Consider the following 13,146-nt stretch of genomic DNA (forward strand, 5'->3'; position numbering starts at 1 on the left):
AATAACATTCCTCAAGAATTGAATAAAGCAGGAATGTAATTGCCTTCACTCGTCTTCGAGTCCATCATGGTTATGTAGTGCTTGATCTTCACCTGGCTTTCTTTCTTCATTACCTTTTGGCATTAATCTAGCGCTAAATCCTGGTAAGCATTGAGAAAACCTGCCGAAAAGCAACCAAATTAAATTACCATCCAAACCCTTAAAACTATGAGCCCTGATGTAAATATACTTAAAAAAAACTAGTGACCAAGCAAGTCAATGTAAATGCAGAAAGAATTTAAACCTATTTTTTGAGGGAGACATGTCACGTTCAGCTTATTGGAATGTACAAGTGCATCCTGATCAAATACAAGGCAGCAATGTGTGCTGATCTTGCATCCAAGCTTAGTCATCAATTATTAGACAAGCTTCTTATCATAATACCAAAGTACTGATAATTCTATTTCTCTTGCAAATAATGTTTATAGTTTAAACTAAAATGTCATCTATGGAGCAATAAGCCTGTTATCAAACTTGCCAGAAGATTTAATATCATTTACTAATTTCTTTGAGTAACATACTTCAGAGAAATTAATAGCTAGCACAATATAATATTTTTTTTATCAATGTTTCTCCTAAAGTCTAAGGGGGTATAAACCAACCAAAATTGAACATTACATCATTAGCTTTCAAATAAATGAACATGCCATAAGTTGCACGCAATATGGCAAAATCAGTACAAGGCACAACCATTAAAACAAGAGTCTTCAACTTTACTCGAAGGAAAATGCAGCAGAAACCGACAAAGATTCAAAGAAACCTGCCCAAATCGACCCATGTTTAGTATGGTCTAAAGTTGCTCATACATACACCTTAAGATAAAGTTCTGTTCTGAAAGCTTATGGAGAAACTCAGGCTGTTGATCCATAGGAACAACTTCATGAATTTTGTCCATGAATCCAGACAAATCACGCATGCCTATTCAGAAAGATAAGCAATAAGATGAAGTTTCCAACAATCAGCCATCTTGTAACTCACAATTCAGTGGTCAGAAGGATACACAAGGAAAAGAAGAAATACGCCCAAATGACGGCTCACAAAAATGCATGATTTCCTATTTGAAGCCTAACAACCTCTTGGGTGATTTTGTGCTTGCTATGACCGGCAGCTAGGTCATTGAGATAGATGAACTTCTTCATATTAATTTGCATATCACGAACGAGCTTGAATTGAATGTTGGATTGAAGAAGTGCTCTCTACTTTTCAATATTTGAGTATACAATTATAGATGGACCATAAGGAACCATACATATTGACTAATAAAAACATTGCATGTTTTGAAGATAAATTAGACCACACTTTAGAGCTTATTGTATGTCTTTTGCTTTATACATATATATAGATGGACCATAAGGAACCATACATTGACTAATAAAAACATTGCATGTTTTGTAGATAAACTAAACCACACTTTGGAGTTTATTATATGTCTTATGCTTTATACTGCAGTTTACTTCACTCAAGCTAGTGCTTCTGTAACTCGCGCCTGAGGCAATATAAGGATTCTAGCACCACGACTGCGTTGCACCCCTGACAACACAGTTGCAGGCATAGTGCATTAACCTTTCCATGAACCCAGTTTATTCTAGATTCCAGAACTTCTTATATAGATGCTAATGAATCTTTTAACAATCAATTTTGAAAAAGACCGCTTGAGACACATTGGTTGAAAGCGATTGGATTATAACTCGACCGTTGAAATATGTCATGAGTCTCCTAGATTCAGCAATATCTCTTTTCACCTCAGTCCCCATATCCAAACTCTTGAACATGTGGTATATATCCACATGATCTACATAGTTTAGTCAATCCCCTCAAGGCTCCATATATTTCCTTTGTTTCAGGGTGCCTCTCATCTAAGGAATAAAACTCAACTACACAGTCATTAACCTCAATTGAGCTACATCCAGGTACTTTTTTATAACCAGTATCTCGCATTGCAACTTTTAATCTTGCCACGTCTTTCCACCTACCAAGATCCCCATATATGTTTGCGAGTGTGACAAAATTAGCAGGATTTTTTGGCTCAAGTTTATCAAGCTGTTCAAGAGCTAATTCAGCAACTTCAACATTTCTGTAAACACGAGATGCTCCAAGTAAGGCAGCCCAAATAACAGCATCAGCCTCCATAGGCATCTTCTTCACAAAATCCAGAGCCTGTAATAATAGACCAGCTCGGGCTAGAAGGTCAACCATACAACCATATTGCTCAATTTGAGGTTCAATTGAGTAATCCTCTACCATAGACTGGAAATATGAAAGGCCATCTTCAACTAAACCCATATGCGTACATGCACACAGAACACCTATGAAGGTAATTCCATCTGGAATGACTCCACTATTCTTCATTTGACAAAAGAGATCTAAAGCATCAGCTCCACGCCCATGCATTGCTAAACCCCCAATTATTGTGTTCCAACTTATCAAATCCTTCTTGCTCATGCTTTTGAACACATCAACCGCATCCTTTATCATCCCACATTTTGCATACAAATCAATTAACGCATTCCCAACATAAACATTTCCTTTATATCCATTGTTCTCTGCATAAACATGAACCCACTTACCCAAATCCAAAGCTCCTAATCTAGCACATGCAGTTAACACAGTTACAAGTGTAACATCATTAGGAAGAACATTACCATCTATTAGCATCATCTTGAAAGCATCCAAAACCTCCAAGAAAAACCCATTCCTTACATACCCTCCTATCAATCCATTCCACGAGAAAGCATTCTTCTCAGGAATCTCTTCAAACAACCTCTCACAAGCCTCAACATCCCCATTAATTGCATAGCCCTGCAAAATTGTATTCCACGACATTACATCCTTTTTAGGCATCTGATCAAAAAGCTTCCTTGCTTCCACCATTTCCCCCACCCCAATATAACCCGAAACCATAGTATTCCACAACACAATATCACGCTGAGGCGCCAAATCAAAAAGACACCTTGCCTTAACTAAATCATGACAAAAGATAAACCCATTAATCATTGAAGTCCAAGCAACAATATTCCTGTCAACCATTTCATTAAATATTCTATAAGCTGCTCCTATCAGTCTACAACCTGAATACATCTCCATTAACGAAGTTTCCACGAAAGGGTTTCCTTTAAAACCACTCTTTATCACAACACAGTGCACCTCCTCGCCTTCTCTTAAAGCATTACACTTCAAACAAGATTTAAGAACAATAGGAAAAGTATAGCAATTGGGTGCAGAAAAAGATATGTTTTTCATTTGACTAAACGAGAGTATAACTTTCTTATAGAACCCATTTTCTGCATACCCTTTAATCATTGAATTCCATAGAGCTGTGTTTGGGTCAGGATTTCTATCAAACAATTTCTGTGCAATGCCCATTTGCTTCAGTTGGACGCATGCCGTCGTAAATCTTGGAGCAATGTAACGGTTTTGGTCAAAGCCACGAGTGAATATTTGCGTTTGGATTTGGAGGAGATGTTTTAAGGTCTTACATGATTGTATGAGAGAAATAAACGTCTCTTCAAGAATCCAATGAGGAGGCTTTTGGGCAATTTTAGCCATTATGAAAGAAAGGTGTGGCTAATTTCAGCAGACTAAGGAGATGAAGGCGAGCAATGCCGGAGCTTCTAGGAGACAGAAGCCGATAGCATCGACGGGATATCCTCCAAGAACGATCTCCTACTCCCGCACACTGCCGCACAGCCCCTCTCTCTCTCATTTAGGGGGATAACTTTGGGTTTGGAAGTGACTATACTGTTTGGTTGTGGATTCTTTTTCAAAGGATTTGCCTTTGAGCTTAGGGTTTTCTCATTTGTAGGATCTCTTTCCGTCTTATACAGCGACCGTTATGTTCTTTGTTATATTATTCTTTTATTACGATTATTGAAAAATGGGAGCCGGCGGCTGCTTGGGAGGATTATGGAACTGCGAGGTGGTGTGGGTCAAATCTTCAAGTACGAACACAGATTATCAATGGCTCTCATTTAGTGATGGTGACACTAATGAAATTATTCATAGCCAAATTCAACGAAAGAAAAAATGAGAGTACCGCAAAATTTGAATTCCCTAATTCTGGGATAGGGGACGTGAATGTGGGAGTACAGGTAGCGTTATTACATTTTATTGATTTGATTGAAAGATTAATCAGGTAGTTACAACTTATATGTCACCTGGATTTTATGTTTATCTATAAAAATAATTTTTAACAATAAAATTAATAAAAATTTTAATAAAAATATTAGTTTACTTTTTAATTTAACGCATAAAAATTAATTTTTGTTAGAAAAAATTATTTTATAGACATTTTTCTATATATTATTCATGGTCTCGTTCAATTAAAAGATAGTAAATAATATTTTTTTCACATCATATGTACATTTGGACTAAACTTATAAACCAAATATGATGTGTCTTCTTTTAATTGGTCGGGATCACGAATGATATGATGAAAATGGTCTATAAAATAATTTCTCGACTGTCAGGTTGATTACATGGTATTTTTTAGTAGGCTTAAGGGTTTAAAAAGCCCTCAAACTTTTAAAAAAAAATAATAATTAAGCCTCTATTTTTTTTGCATGTACTTAAACTTTCAAAATGTATTAAAAATACCTTCAAACTTTTTCAAAAAAATAATTAAGTCATGGGTTTTTCTTTTGGCACTCAATTGAGTACTTGAACTCTAAAATGCATTAAAAAAGCCCTCAAAGTTTTTCAAAAAAAGCAATTAAGCCCTTTTTTTTTTGCACTCAATTGTCAAAATGTATTAAAAAGACCCTTTAACTGTTAACTTTAACAGTTGATCATTAAAGTTAATTGTCCCTAATTTTTTTCAATTAAAGTCAACACGTATCACACTCACAGCGTGACATGTGGCAAAAAAATATAAAAAATTTATTAAATTTTAATAATAAAAAATTTAAATTTTGAAAAAATATAAAAAATATTGTAAAATTTTATAAAAATCATATATAAAATTATAAAATGCATCAAAAAGGACTTTTAACCATTTACTTTAACCATTGATCGTTAAAGTTAACGACCCTCAATTTTTTTCAGTTAAAGTCATAACGTGTTGCAACAGTGTAACATGTGGTGAAAAATGATAAAAATATAAAAAATATAAAAAATTTATAAAATACTTCTGTTGGTACGATAATTTTTATATTTCTTTATATTTTTATAATTTTATTACGAATTTATAAAATTTTATAAATTTTTTCTACATTTCTATATATTTTCTATTTTTTATAATTTTTAATATTTTTATATTCTTTTATTAAAATTTAATAACTTTTATAACTTTATTTTTTTAATCATTTTTTTGCCACATGTCACGCCATGGTTGAGACATGTGGTGGCTTTAACTTAAAAAAATTAAGGGTTGTTAACTTTAATGGTCAACCATTAAAGTTAACGATCAAATAGCCCTTTTGATGCATTTAGTGTAAAAAAATAGGGCTTTAATTGAAAAGAGGGCCTTAATTGTTTTTTTTAAGTTTAAGAGTTTTTTTTATGCATTTTGACAGTTCAAGCACCAAGTGAGTGCAAAAAAAAAGGATTAATTGTTTTTTTGAAAAAATTTGAAGGTCTTTTTTATGCATTTTAAAAGTTTAAATACTCAATTGAGTACAAAAAAGGGTAATGACTTAATTACTTTTTTTAAAAAATTTTAAATATTTTTTACACCATTAAGCGTTTTGAGTATAAGATGTTTATGGCATTTTTACTATGGGAGTGCCATGGGTTGATTAATTGTCGGGCTTATTTGTGAGGGAATCCACGCATTGGAGATGTCAGCCTCTTAGACCCAAACTTTGAACAATGGTGATCGATTCTCCTGGTTTGCACTTCAGAAAGATGGTATTGTATTGTTTGAAAAATGAATTTGAAGGACTTCCTTAAAATAGAATGCTTCTAATTTAGGTTTTAGCTAATCTAAGTATTTGGAAAATATATTCTCGAGCATTGCTTTGAATAAGAGTGATAGAAGGGAAGTAATCAGGTATCTTAATAACTTTGATCATATGATTTGCTAATATTCAGCGTTTTCTTTCAGACTTAGATTTTATTATTTCTAATAAGCATGTCTTGCGAGCTGATAATTAATCGGCCCATTGTTTAGCTGATAATTAATGTGTCCACCGGAGAAGGCAGTGAGTTGGGATGAGGTGGTTTTTTCCCCGCGCAATCTCGACTATATTTTAGTATAATTTTATTTCGATTTAATTTGAAATTAAATATCAATTCATCTACTTTAAACTTGTTTTTAAAATAATCAAAACTATACTCAATTTTAATTCCGTCCAACTCAAGATGCTGCCATTTTTATTTTATTTTAATGATACTATTAATTGCTTTGTAAGTATAATTACGCTAGAGAAAATACTGATATAAATTTTATTATTATATATTTTAAATTAATATTATATTAAAAGGCATTTTAGTAATTATTGAGCATAAAATAATCATAGGAGTTTAATTGATTTTTAAAATTAAATTTGTTAATTTTTTTAGTATACTTTATTGGATAGATATTACACCCTAAATCTATTTACAAATTTTCCTTTTATTAAAATATAAAACATTTGAGTTTACTTTGAAAACTATAATTTTTATTTAACTCTTTAATTTTAATATTATAAAATTAAAATTGTTTAATTTCCACCGTTATTATTTAAAAAAACTAGAAAGGCATGGACTCAAATACACATATACACATTTTTTTTTTAATTTAAGAGTGAAAAGAAATTATGGTAAAAGTATGCGAAATAAGTGTAGTTTAAAGAGAACTAATGCAACACATTTACTAATTTAAAATTTCCTTCTATTTATATAATTGAAAAAAAAAACAATACGAAGCACAAAAGCGTTAATAGAAAAGATTTATGATAAAATTGGGTAAACAACGGACCAGGTACTGGAATGCCACAAAAATATAAATAGATGGATTAAAAACTTACATGAAAAGTAAAAGTAAAAGATCCTCAAAAAGAAGTACAGATGAACATCTTTCACGGCAAAGAGGATTACAAATTACAACCAAAGGTTAACCCCGCCCCAAAAAAAAACACTAATCACTTTTTGAAGTGGGATTGAGTGGGGAACCAAAGCTTGCTCCCAGAATCAGATCGTCGTGTCTGCATGTTTCAACTCCATTAACTGCAAAACGAAAATATATATATATTGATGAGCTCTCACTGGGGAGAGACACACTCTGTACATCGTTCTAAAACCACAACATATGATCAGTTATGAATTGAGTGTTGGATGCGAGTATAAAATTATACTGATATCCGATTATGAGACAGTTTAAATTGAAGTAAAAAAGTTAAGAGCAACATTTCCGAGTCCCCCACTTTGAGTGAACATCCATCTACATCCCGAACTAGAAACATCTCGTTGAGACATTTTAACAAACGAATCAAGTCTTTTTAAGTGAAAAGAAAACCAACAAAGTGTAACAGAATGGTACTTAAAAAAAGCCATAAGCATACGAGTGTTTGACATAGACAAAGGAAAAAAAGAAGAAAAAAGCATGGTCAAGTTGCTTGGGCTTGCTAGGAGTTGACTTCATGATGAGACCGCAATATCTTGAGATTGTACAATGCATTATTTCTTGTAGAAAAGACAGTAAAGCATTAATATATAAAAGCTCAATTATTGGGATTGTGAATCAATCATTCAAACAATGTTTATGCACCCGAGTCTCGAATACGAATATAGTTAATTTTTTTAAAATTTTAATACGTGTTGGACTCAAACTAGTGGAACTTATTGCAGGTGTACAATTAACTTGATACCAGAAGGTGCAGAACAATTAATCTGCTGCCGTGGCTCCACAAGTATATACAATGGCTTTCCATTTAGTCCATGTTGTCCCTGCAAAACATACACATACTAAGTTTTAAGTTTTAACCAACATATCTAAATGTATATCGAACACGTGCTGGATATGAGTAGTTTAGGAAGAATGAAGAGTTCAGGCAACATGTGACAGGTATCATATACATTACCTTAACCTCACGCAGGCCAACAACGCATGCACATTCAACCACATGAGCCCCGGCTCGTTCTAGTAAAACATCAGTCAGAAAGCAGAAATTTCAGCCATGGAAGTTTCAAGTAGATGGTTGGGATGAACTACAGATATTACCTAGTAAGCGTATTGCAGCAGAAAGGGTACCCCCTGTAGCCACCAAATCGTCGATAACTAAGGCACGTTCCCCGGGTTGAACAGCTCCGACGTGCATCTCTAGACAATCCTTGCCGTATTCAAGTACATATGATTCGGAGATCACCTCTCCTAGTGCCAAATATTTTTAGAAGAGCTTAAATTGATTGGTATGTACTCGGTTAACGATCTATGGCTTGGCTGACAATACGGGATGACATTCTTTAATCAAATGGTTACATAGTGCCATTGCACCCATTGACCATAGACAAGAGTTGCAGTTTGGAAATTTATGCAGGCAGTACGTATGTTCCTAAGACCAAATTTACTAAGCATTTCCCATTTCCCCTTACCAAGGTTTTAAAGTTCTCTTTGGTAATTTTAGAATCTCAAGATGTTTTCCATCCCATACACATGTCGAATATGCATCAAACACGAATATCAAACAAAATTATTTCAAGAAAATTGAAAATTTGGATCAACATAACTATTAGCTCTTTTCTACCGGACAAGCATATCATAATTCTCCTTCATTTCATCCAAAATTCAAAGCTTTTCTATTTGAAGTCAAAATCCAAAGAACTAGTAATCAATCAAAGTGAAAAGCTAGAAACCATATTCATTGCTAGTGTGTATATATTAGGATTTATATTTAATGAATTAACAGTGTATAGAAAGTGTTGATGACATATCTTATAAAATTTTTAAAAATAAACTTCATTTTACATGATGTATTATTTGATTTACTGATAGTAAAAAAAATAAAGCACCATCGGTACATCGGGGCAATATTCCTATACCTGGCAACTTTCTAGGTTTACGTAAGGGAACAAACTTGGCACCAATAGCCAGCGCAATGGAGGGGCCAAACATAAATCCTCTTGCTTCAACACCTACAAAGTCAATTCACCATGTGAACAAAGTTATAAGCAATCATAGTACTACCTTCAATACTTTATATACCTCAACATCTTATAATATATTTTTAGATGAAAAAAGAAAAAGTTGAGTATTATCGGGTTAGACGTGTTAAAACCAATTTGACATTCAACCATGACATAAGCATCCACAAATTTCAGTCATAGGATTTGGATGAAACCACATTAGTCACACAATTCTAATATAAAAAATAATAATTATAAACCAAGAAAATAAAAACAATAAAATTTCAGGATAAGGAAATCAACCCTACCCACTTATATATACTATTAAATTAAATAGGAAAAGTAAAGGAAAAAAAATGTCATAATAATAACCTATTCAAAACTAGCAGTGCATTTCAACTTTTGCATGATAATAATGAATAAAAAAGAACCCAACTTGACTTAAAATTTTCTCTGCAATTAATCCACCCCTATGAAGAGAGAGGACAAAAAGCACTCAAAATTATACTATATATAAACAAAGAAAAAAGAAAGTATAATTAAAATATGGAATAAAATAGTTAATATATAGAAAATTAATAGGAATGTAAGAATGTTTCGAAATTTTACTTACTATAAATTATGCATGACACAAAATCACTGATAGATCTCATGAGAAAGGAAATTTAAAAACAAACAAAGAGAGAGAGAGAGAGAGGATACCAGCAACAACAGATATACCCATATCTCTGTAACGATCAACAAATATGTCGACAGTATCTTTGAAAGCCTTGTGATCAAGTAACAGTGTTGTTATGTCTTGGAACATAATTCCTGAACATAAAATATATAACCAAGAAAAAGTGCAACATTTTACTACCCCCAAAAAGGCACCAGCTTTACAAAAATTTTGCTTAAAAGAAACAAAAGATTGAAAAAGCTGAGGAAGAGAAAAAAACAACAACCTGGTTTTGGGAAGTGAGGCACAACTCTAATGGCTTCAGAAATGGCCTTCAACCTTGGGTCACCTTGTAAACCATTCTGATCTCCTGCAAACATGTTTTTGTTCCTGTAATAAAAGCTTGCTTTTACTGTGTTAAATGGGCTAATTACTTTGAGAAAGAAAGAAAAAAAAAAACCAGTGTTGTTGTTGACTTCTGCTGGGCTTAAAACTTAAAAGAAAGCAAAAGAGAAAAATAGAAAGAGAAGGGTGAATAATAATGCGTATATCTTTGTTGGCAAAAGCACCACTGAAGAAGATCCAACTGCTCAGTGCTCATTATTTATAGCCTCCTTTTTTCCAATTTTATTTTACTTTTTTTTTTTTCATTTTCTTTTTAGAGGGTAGTGCTGCTGTCACTCTCAAAATTGTTATATTTCCAGTCCGTTTGATTGTGAAATATTTGTTGCTTTACATTTAATATTTAAAAAAAATAGCATTTTTAAGATGCAAAATAACAATATGATTTCTCTTCAATTTGATGGATTTGAGTTGGGGTAACTTCATTATCATAAAGAGATCATTTAACCCTTCATATTAGACTTAACGATATTTGCTGTTACTATTTATCGAATTTTTAAAAATAAAACAATTATATATTTCTCTATTTTAGTGTTGTATATTCATATTATTTTTTTATATGTTTTCATATTATATTTAAAATTCTCAAATCTTTTTCTATCGTAGTACATAGGCAAAATAGTAGGTGTTGAATTTTATATAAGATGGGTGAGTAAAATTAAAATAAATATATTTAGACTATACATAACAAATACATTGCGTGGAGTAAAAGGGCTGGTTAGATAAATTAACGGGAATGCAAAATAATTATTAAAAAAGGCGAAATAAAATCCAACCAAGCTACATATATTCGTTAATTCATGAGGACAACCAACCATGTTTTTAGTCCAATCAGAGAAAATAAAAAATCAAATTTCTCATATGATGATGACAACTAGGACGAGCATTCCATCAATTGTCGATTGGTTTAATCATGAAAATCTGATTTTAATCTTTTTTCTTTTTCAAATAATGTAACTAAATTCATCCTATCTTAATCATTCATATTATAACCCAAATGACTTAATTCAATATTTTTATTTTTAATCATCCAACTTAAATTAATATCTTTTTCTTAATTTTCAGCAATATATTGCAAAAAGAATACTTACTAAAATAATAAAATTCGGAATCAACGTGTCACTTGCGGTTATTTACCACTAAAATAATAAATTAAGCATAGAAATATTATTAAGTATTGGAATTTTTTGGCAATATTTTTATTTGTTTATATCTGTAAACTTCAATTTTAATCAATTCAAAAAAACTCGAGTTTACCCTTTAATTTATTTATTTATGTAAAAGAGTGTTATTTATTAGAATAGAAATAAATGTAACCGCATTAAACTACAAATAAATTAAACTGCTCTGAATAAGATTAATTAGTATATTGCTCCAGACAAAAGAATTGAACCGATTAAATTATAAATCATTCTGAATCGGTTGGATCGTGATAAAAACCGTTAAACTAGCAATTAAATTGATTAAACTAAATTTTTAAAAGTTTTAAATTTTCAATATTTTCTTTAATTAAAACAAATTGATGATCTAATTAAAAATAAATTATATCAACAATTTAATCACAGATCCAATTCTAAAAATTATATTTCAATAAATAAATTCGGATACAAAACAATCTAACACTTAAGTAAGACGATGAGAACAACACAGCATATAGTAGTACCTTAAAATTTTAAATATTTTTTTGTTGTAGGAGGTCCCGCAATAAATACCTGAATTTGATGACGTGGCATTAGAGATTTATTCATTACTGGTTCCCTTTTAAATTGAACAGTATAGATCCAATTAAGGCAATTCGACCGTTGAATTGATATTTTGAAACCATGGTTCCATTAATTATAAATAAATGCACTAAAACTACTACTCTTAAATTGAATGGCACATATAAATGAACAAAAAAATAAAATCGAACGGTACATATAAAGACTAAAGTAATACAAATATTATTCATTAGTTGATAATAAGTCGTATTTTTTTAAAGCTATAGTTCAAGAATAATTAGATGTAACAACGATTATTAATTTATAATCATTCATTTTTATAAATAATAATATTATTAAATATTTAAATTAGTTTAAATTCATTACAAATGGTTTTTAATTAATTTTTTATTTGGTTTTATTGATTTTTTTTGGGTTCAACTATTTCTTAATTTTATAATATTGGTTGGATCATCGTTATTTGATTTAATCGATTTTTTTATTGAACAATTTCGATTTACAAAATTTTTTATCATCAAATTATTTATGAAATTTGTGTGGATGAGAAAATTGTTAAATATTAAGAAAAATCTAATTGAAAGTTATTTTATTTATGTTTCAACTCAATTGGAAAAATTTTTAATTGTTATAAGTATAGTTTTTTCAAATAGAATTTTTGACTTATAAATAATAATTTAATCTGATTAATTTTATTTTATTGAATGTTTTATGCTGTCTCTCTCTATATTTTTTAATGTTTTATAATGATTTTTCTCACATCTATAGATGTGTAAATAATTGAAGTCGAAGTAGGTTTAATATTATCTCTTAGGTGTGAGATGATCTAATGTTATTGTGCCTTCTCTTACAAATTTCTAAAACAATTAGCTCCTCGATTTACACATATTCTTCAATTAAATTTTAATTTAATTGTGAAATTATAAAAATTTTAAAATATATAATATATTTTAATATAAGACATCGTAATTTTAGTGTTTTAAAAATATTACTTCAACTAAAGTTTAATTTAATTTTTATATTACCTTTTTTATAATTTTTTCAGTTCGTATCGTGAATGTGCCATTTATGAATAATAATAATCAACTTTGAAATATATAGTTTTCACGTTTTTTCTTTCACAAATTGAAAAACAAAAAAGAGTTAACTACAAGAAAAATAGGGCAAACTACATCATTAGTCACTAAATAATGGGCAGGTTTTCGTTTTAGTCACTTAACTAAAAAAAGTTACAATTTTGTCACTAAATTATTTAAAAGTTTTAATTTAATTCATTGATCTGATAAAATA

At 30.6% G+C, this 13,146-nt stretch overlaps 2 protein-coding genes across 4 annotated transcripts; both read right to left on the minus strand.

The window, feature by feature from the left end:
- Positions 1-673: 673 nt before the first annotated feature.
- Positions 674-4,084, minus strand: LOC107906451 (pentatricopeptide repeat-containing protein At3g29230). The gene has a single exon (XM_016833441.2). It carries the CDS (start codon positions 3,583-3,585, stop codon positions 1,783-1,785), a length of 1,803 nt encoding a protein of 600 aa, XP_016688930.1. The 5' UTR covers positions 3,586-4,084; the 3' UTR covers positions 674-1,782.
- Positions 4,085-6,938: 2,854 nt separating this feature from the next.
- LOC107906453 (adenine phosphoribosyltransferase 5) lies at positions 6,939-10,319 on the minus strand. Of its 3 annotated transcripts, XM_016833443.2 has the most exons (8): positions 10,197-10,311; positions 10,023-10,106; positions 9,781-9,891; positions 8,995-9,087; positions 8,177-8,326; positions 8,037-8,095; positions 7,824-7,902; positions 6,939-7,182 (listed from the first exon to the last, which is right to left on the minus strand). In XM_016833443.2, the coding sequence occupies exons 3-8, from the start codon at positions 9,884-9,886 to the stop codon at positions 7,094-7,096; spliced, it is 576 nt and encodes a 191-aa protein (XP_016688932.1). In that variant the 5' UTR covers positions 9,887-9,891; positions 10,023-10,106; positions 10,197-10,311; the 3' UTR covers positions 6,939-7,093. The 3 variants fall into 3 exon arrangements, with proteins under 3 accessions (XP_016688932.1, XP_016688931.1, XP_040949605.1); XM_016833442.2 differs by having other exon boundaries at positions 10,023-10,316; XM_041093671.1 differs by lacking the exons at positions 7,824-7,902; positions 8,037-8,095; positions 8,177-8,326 and having other exon boundaries at positions 10,023-10,319.
- Between the last annotated feature and the right edge of the window lie 2,827 nt (positions 10,320-13,146).

This window comes from Gossypium hirsutum, chromosome D05 (assembly GCF_007990345.1).
Source record: "Gossypium hirsutum isolate 1008001.06 chromosome D05, Gossypium_hirsutum_v2.1, whole genome shotgun sequence".
In the NCBI taxonomy this organism is placed as follows: Eukaryota; Viridiplantae; Streptophyta; class Magnoliopsida; order Malvales; family Malvaceae; genus Gossypium; species Gossypium hirsutum.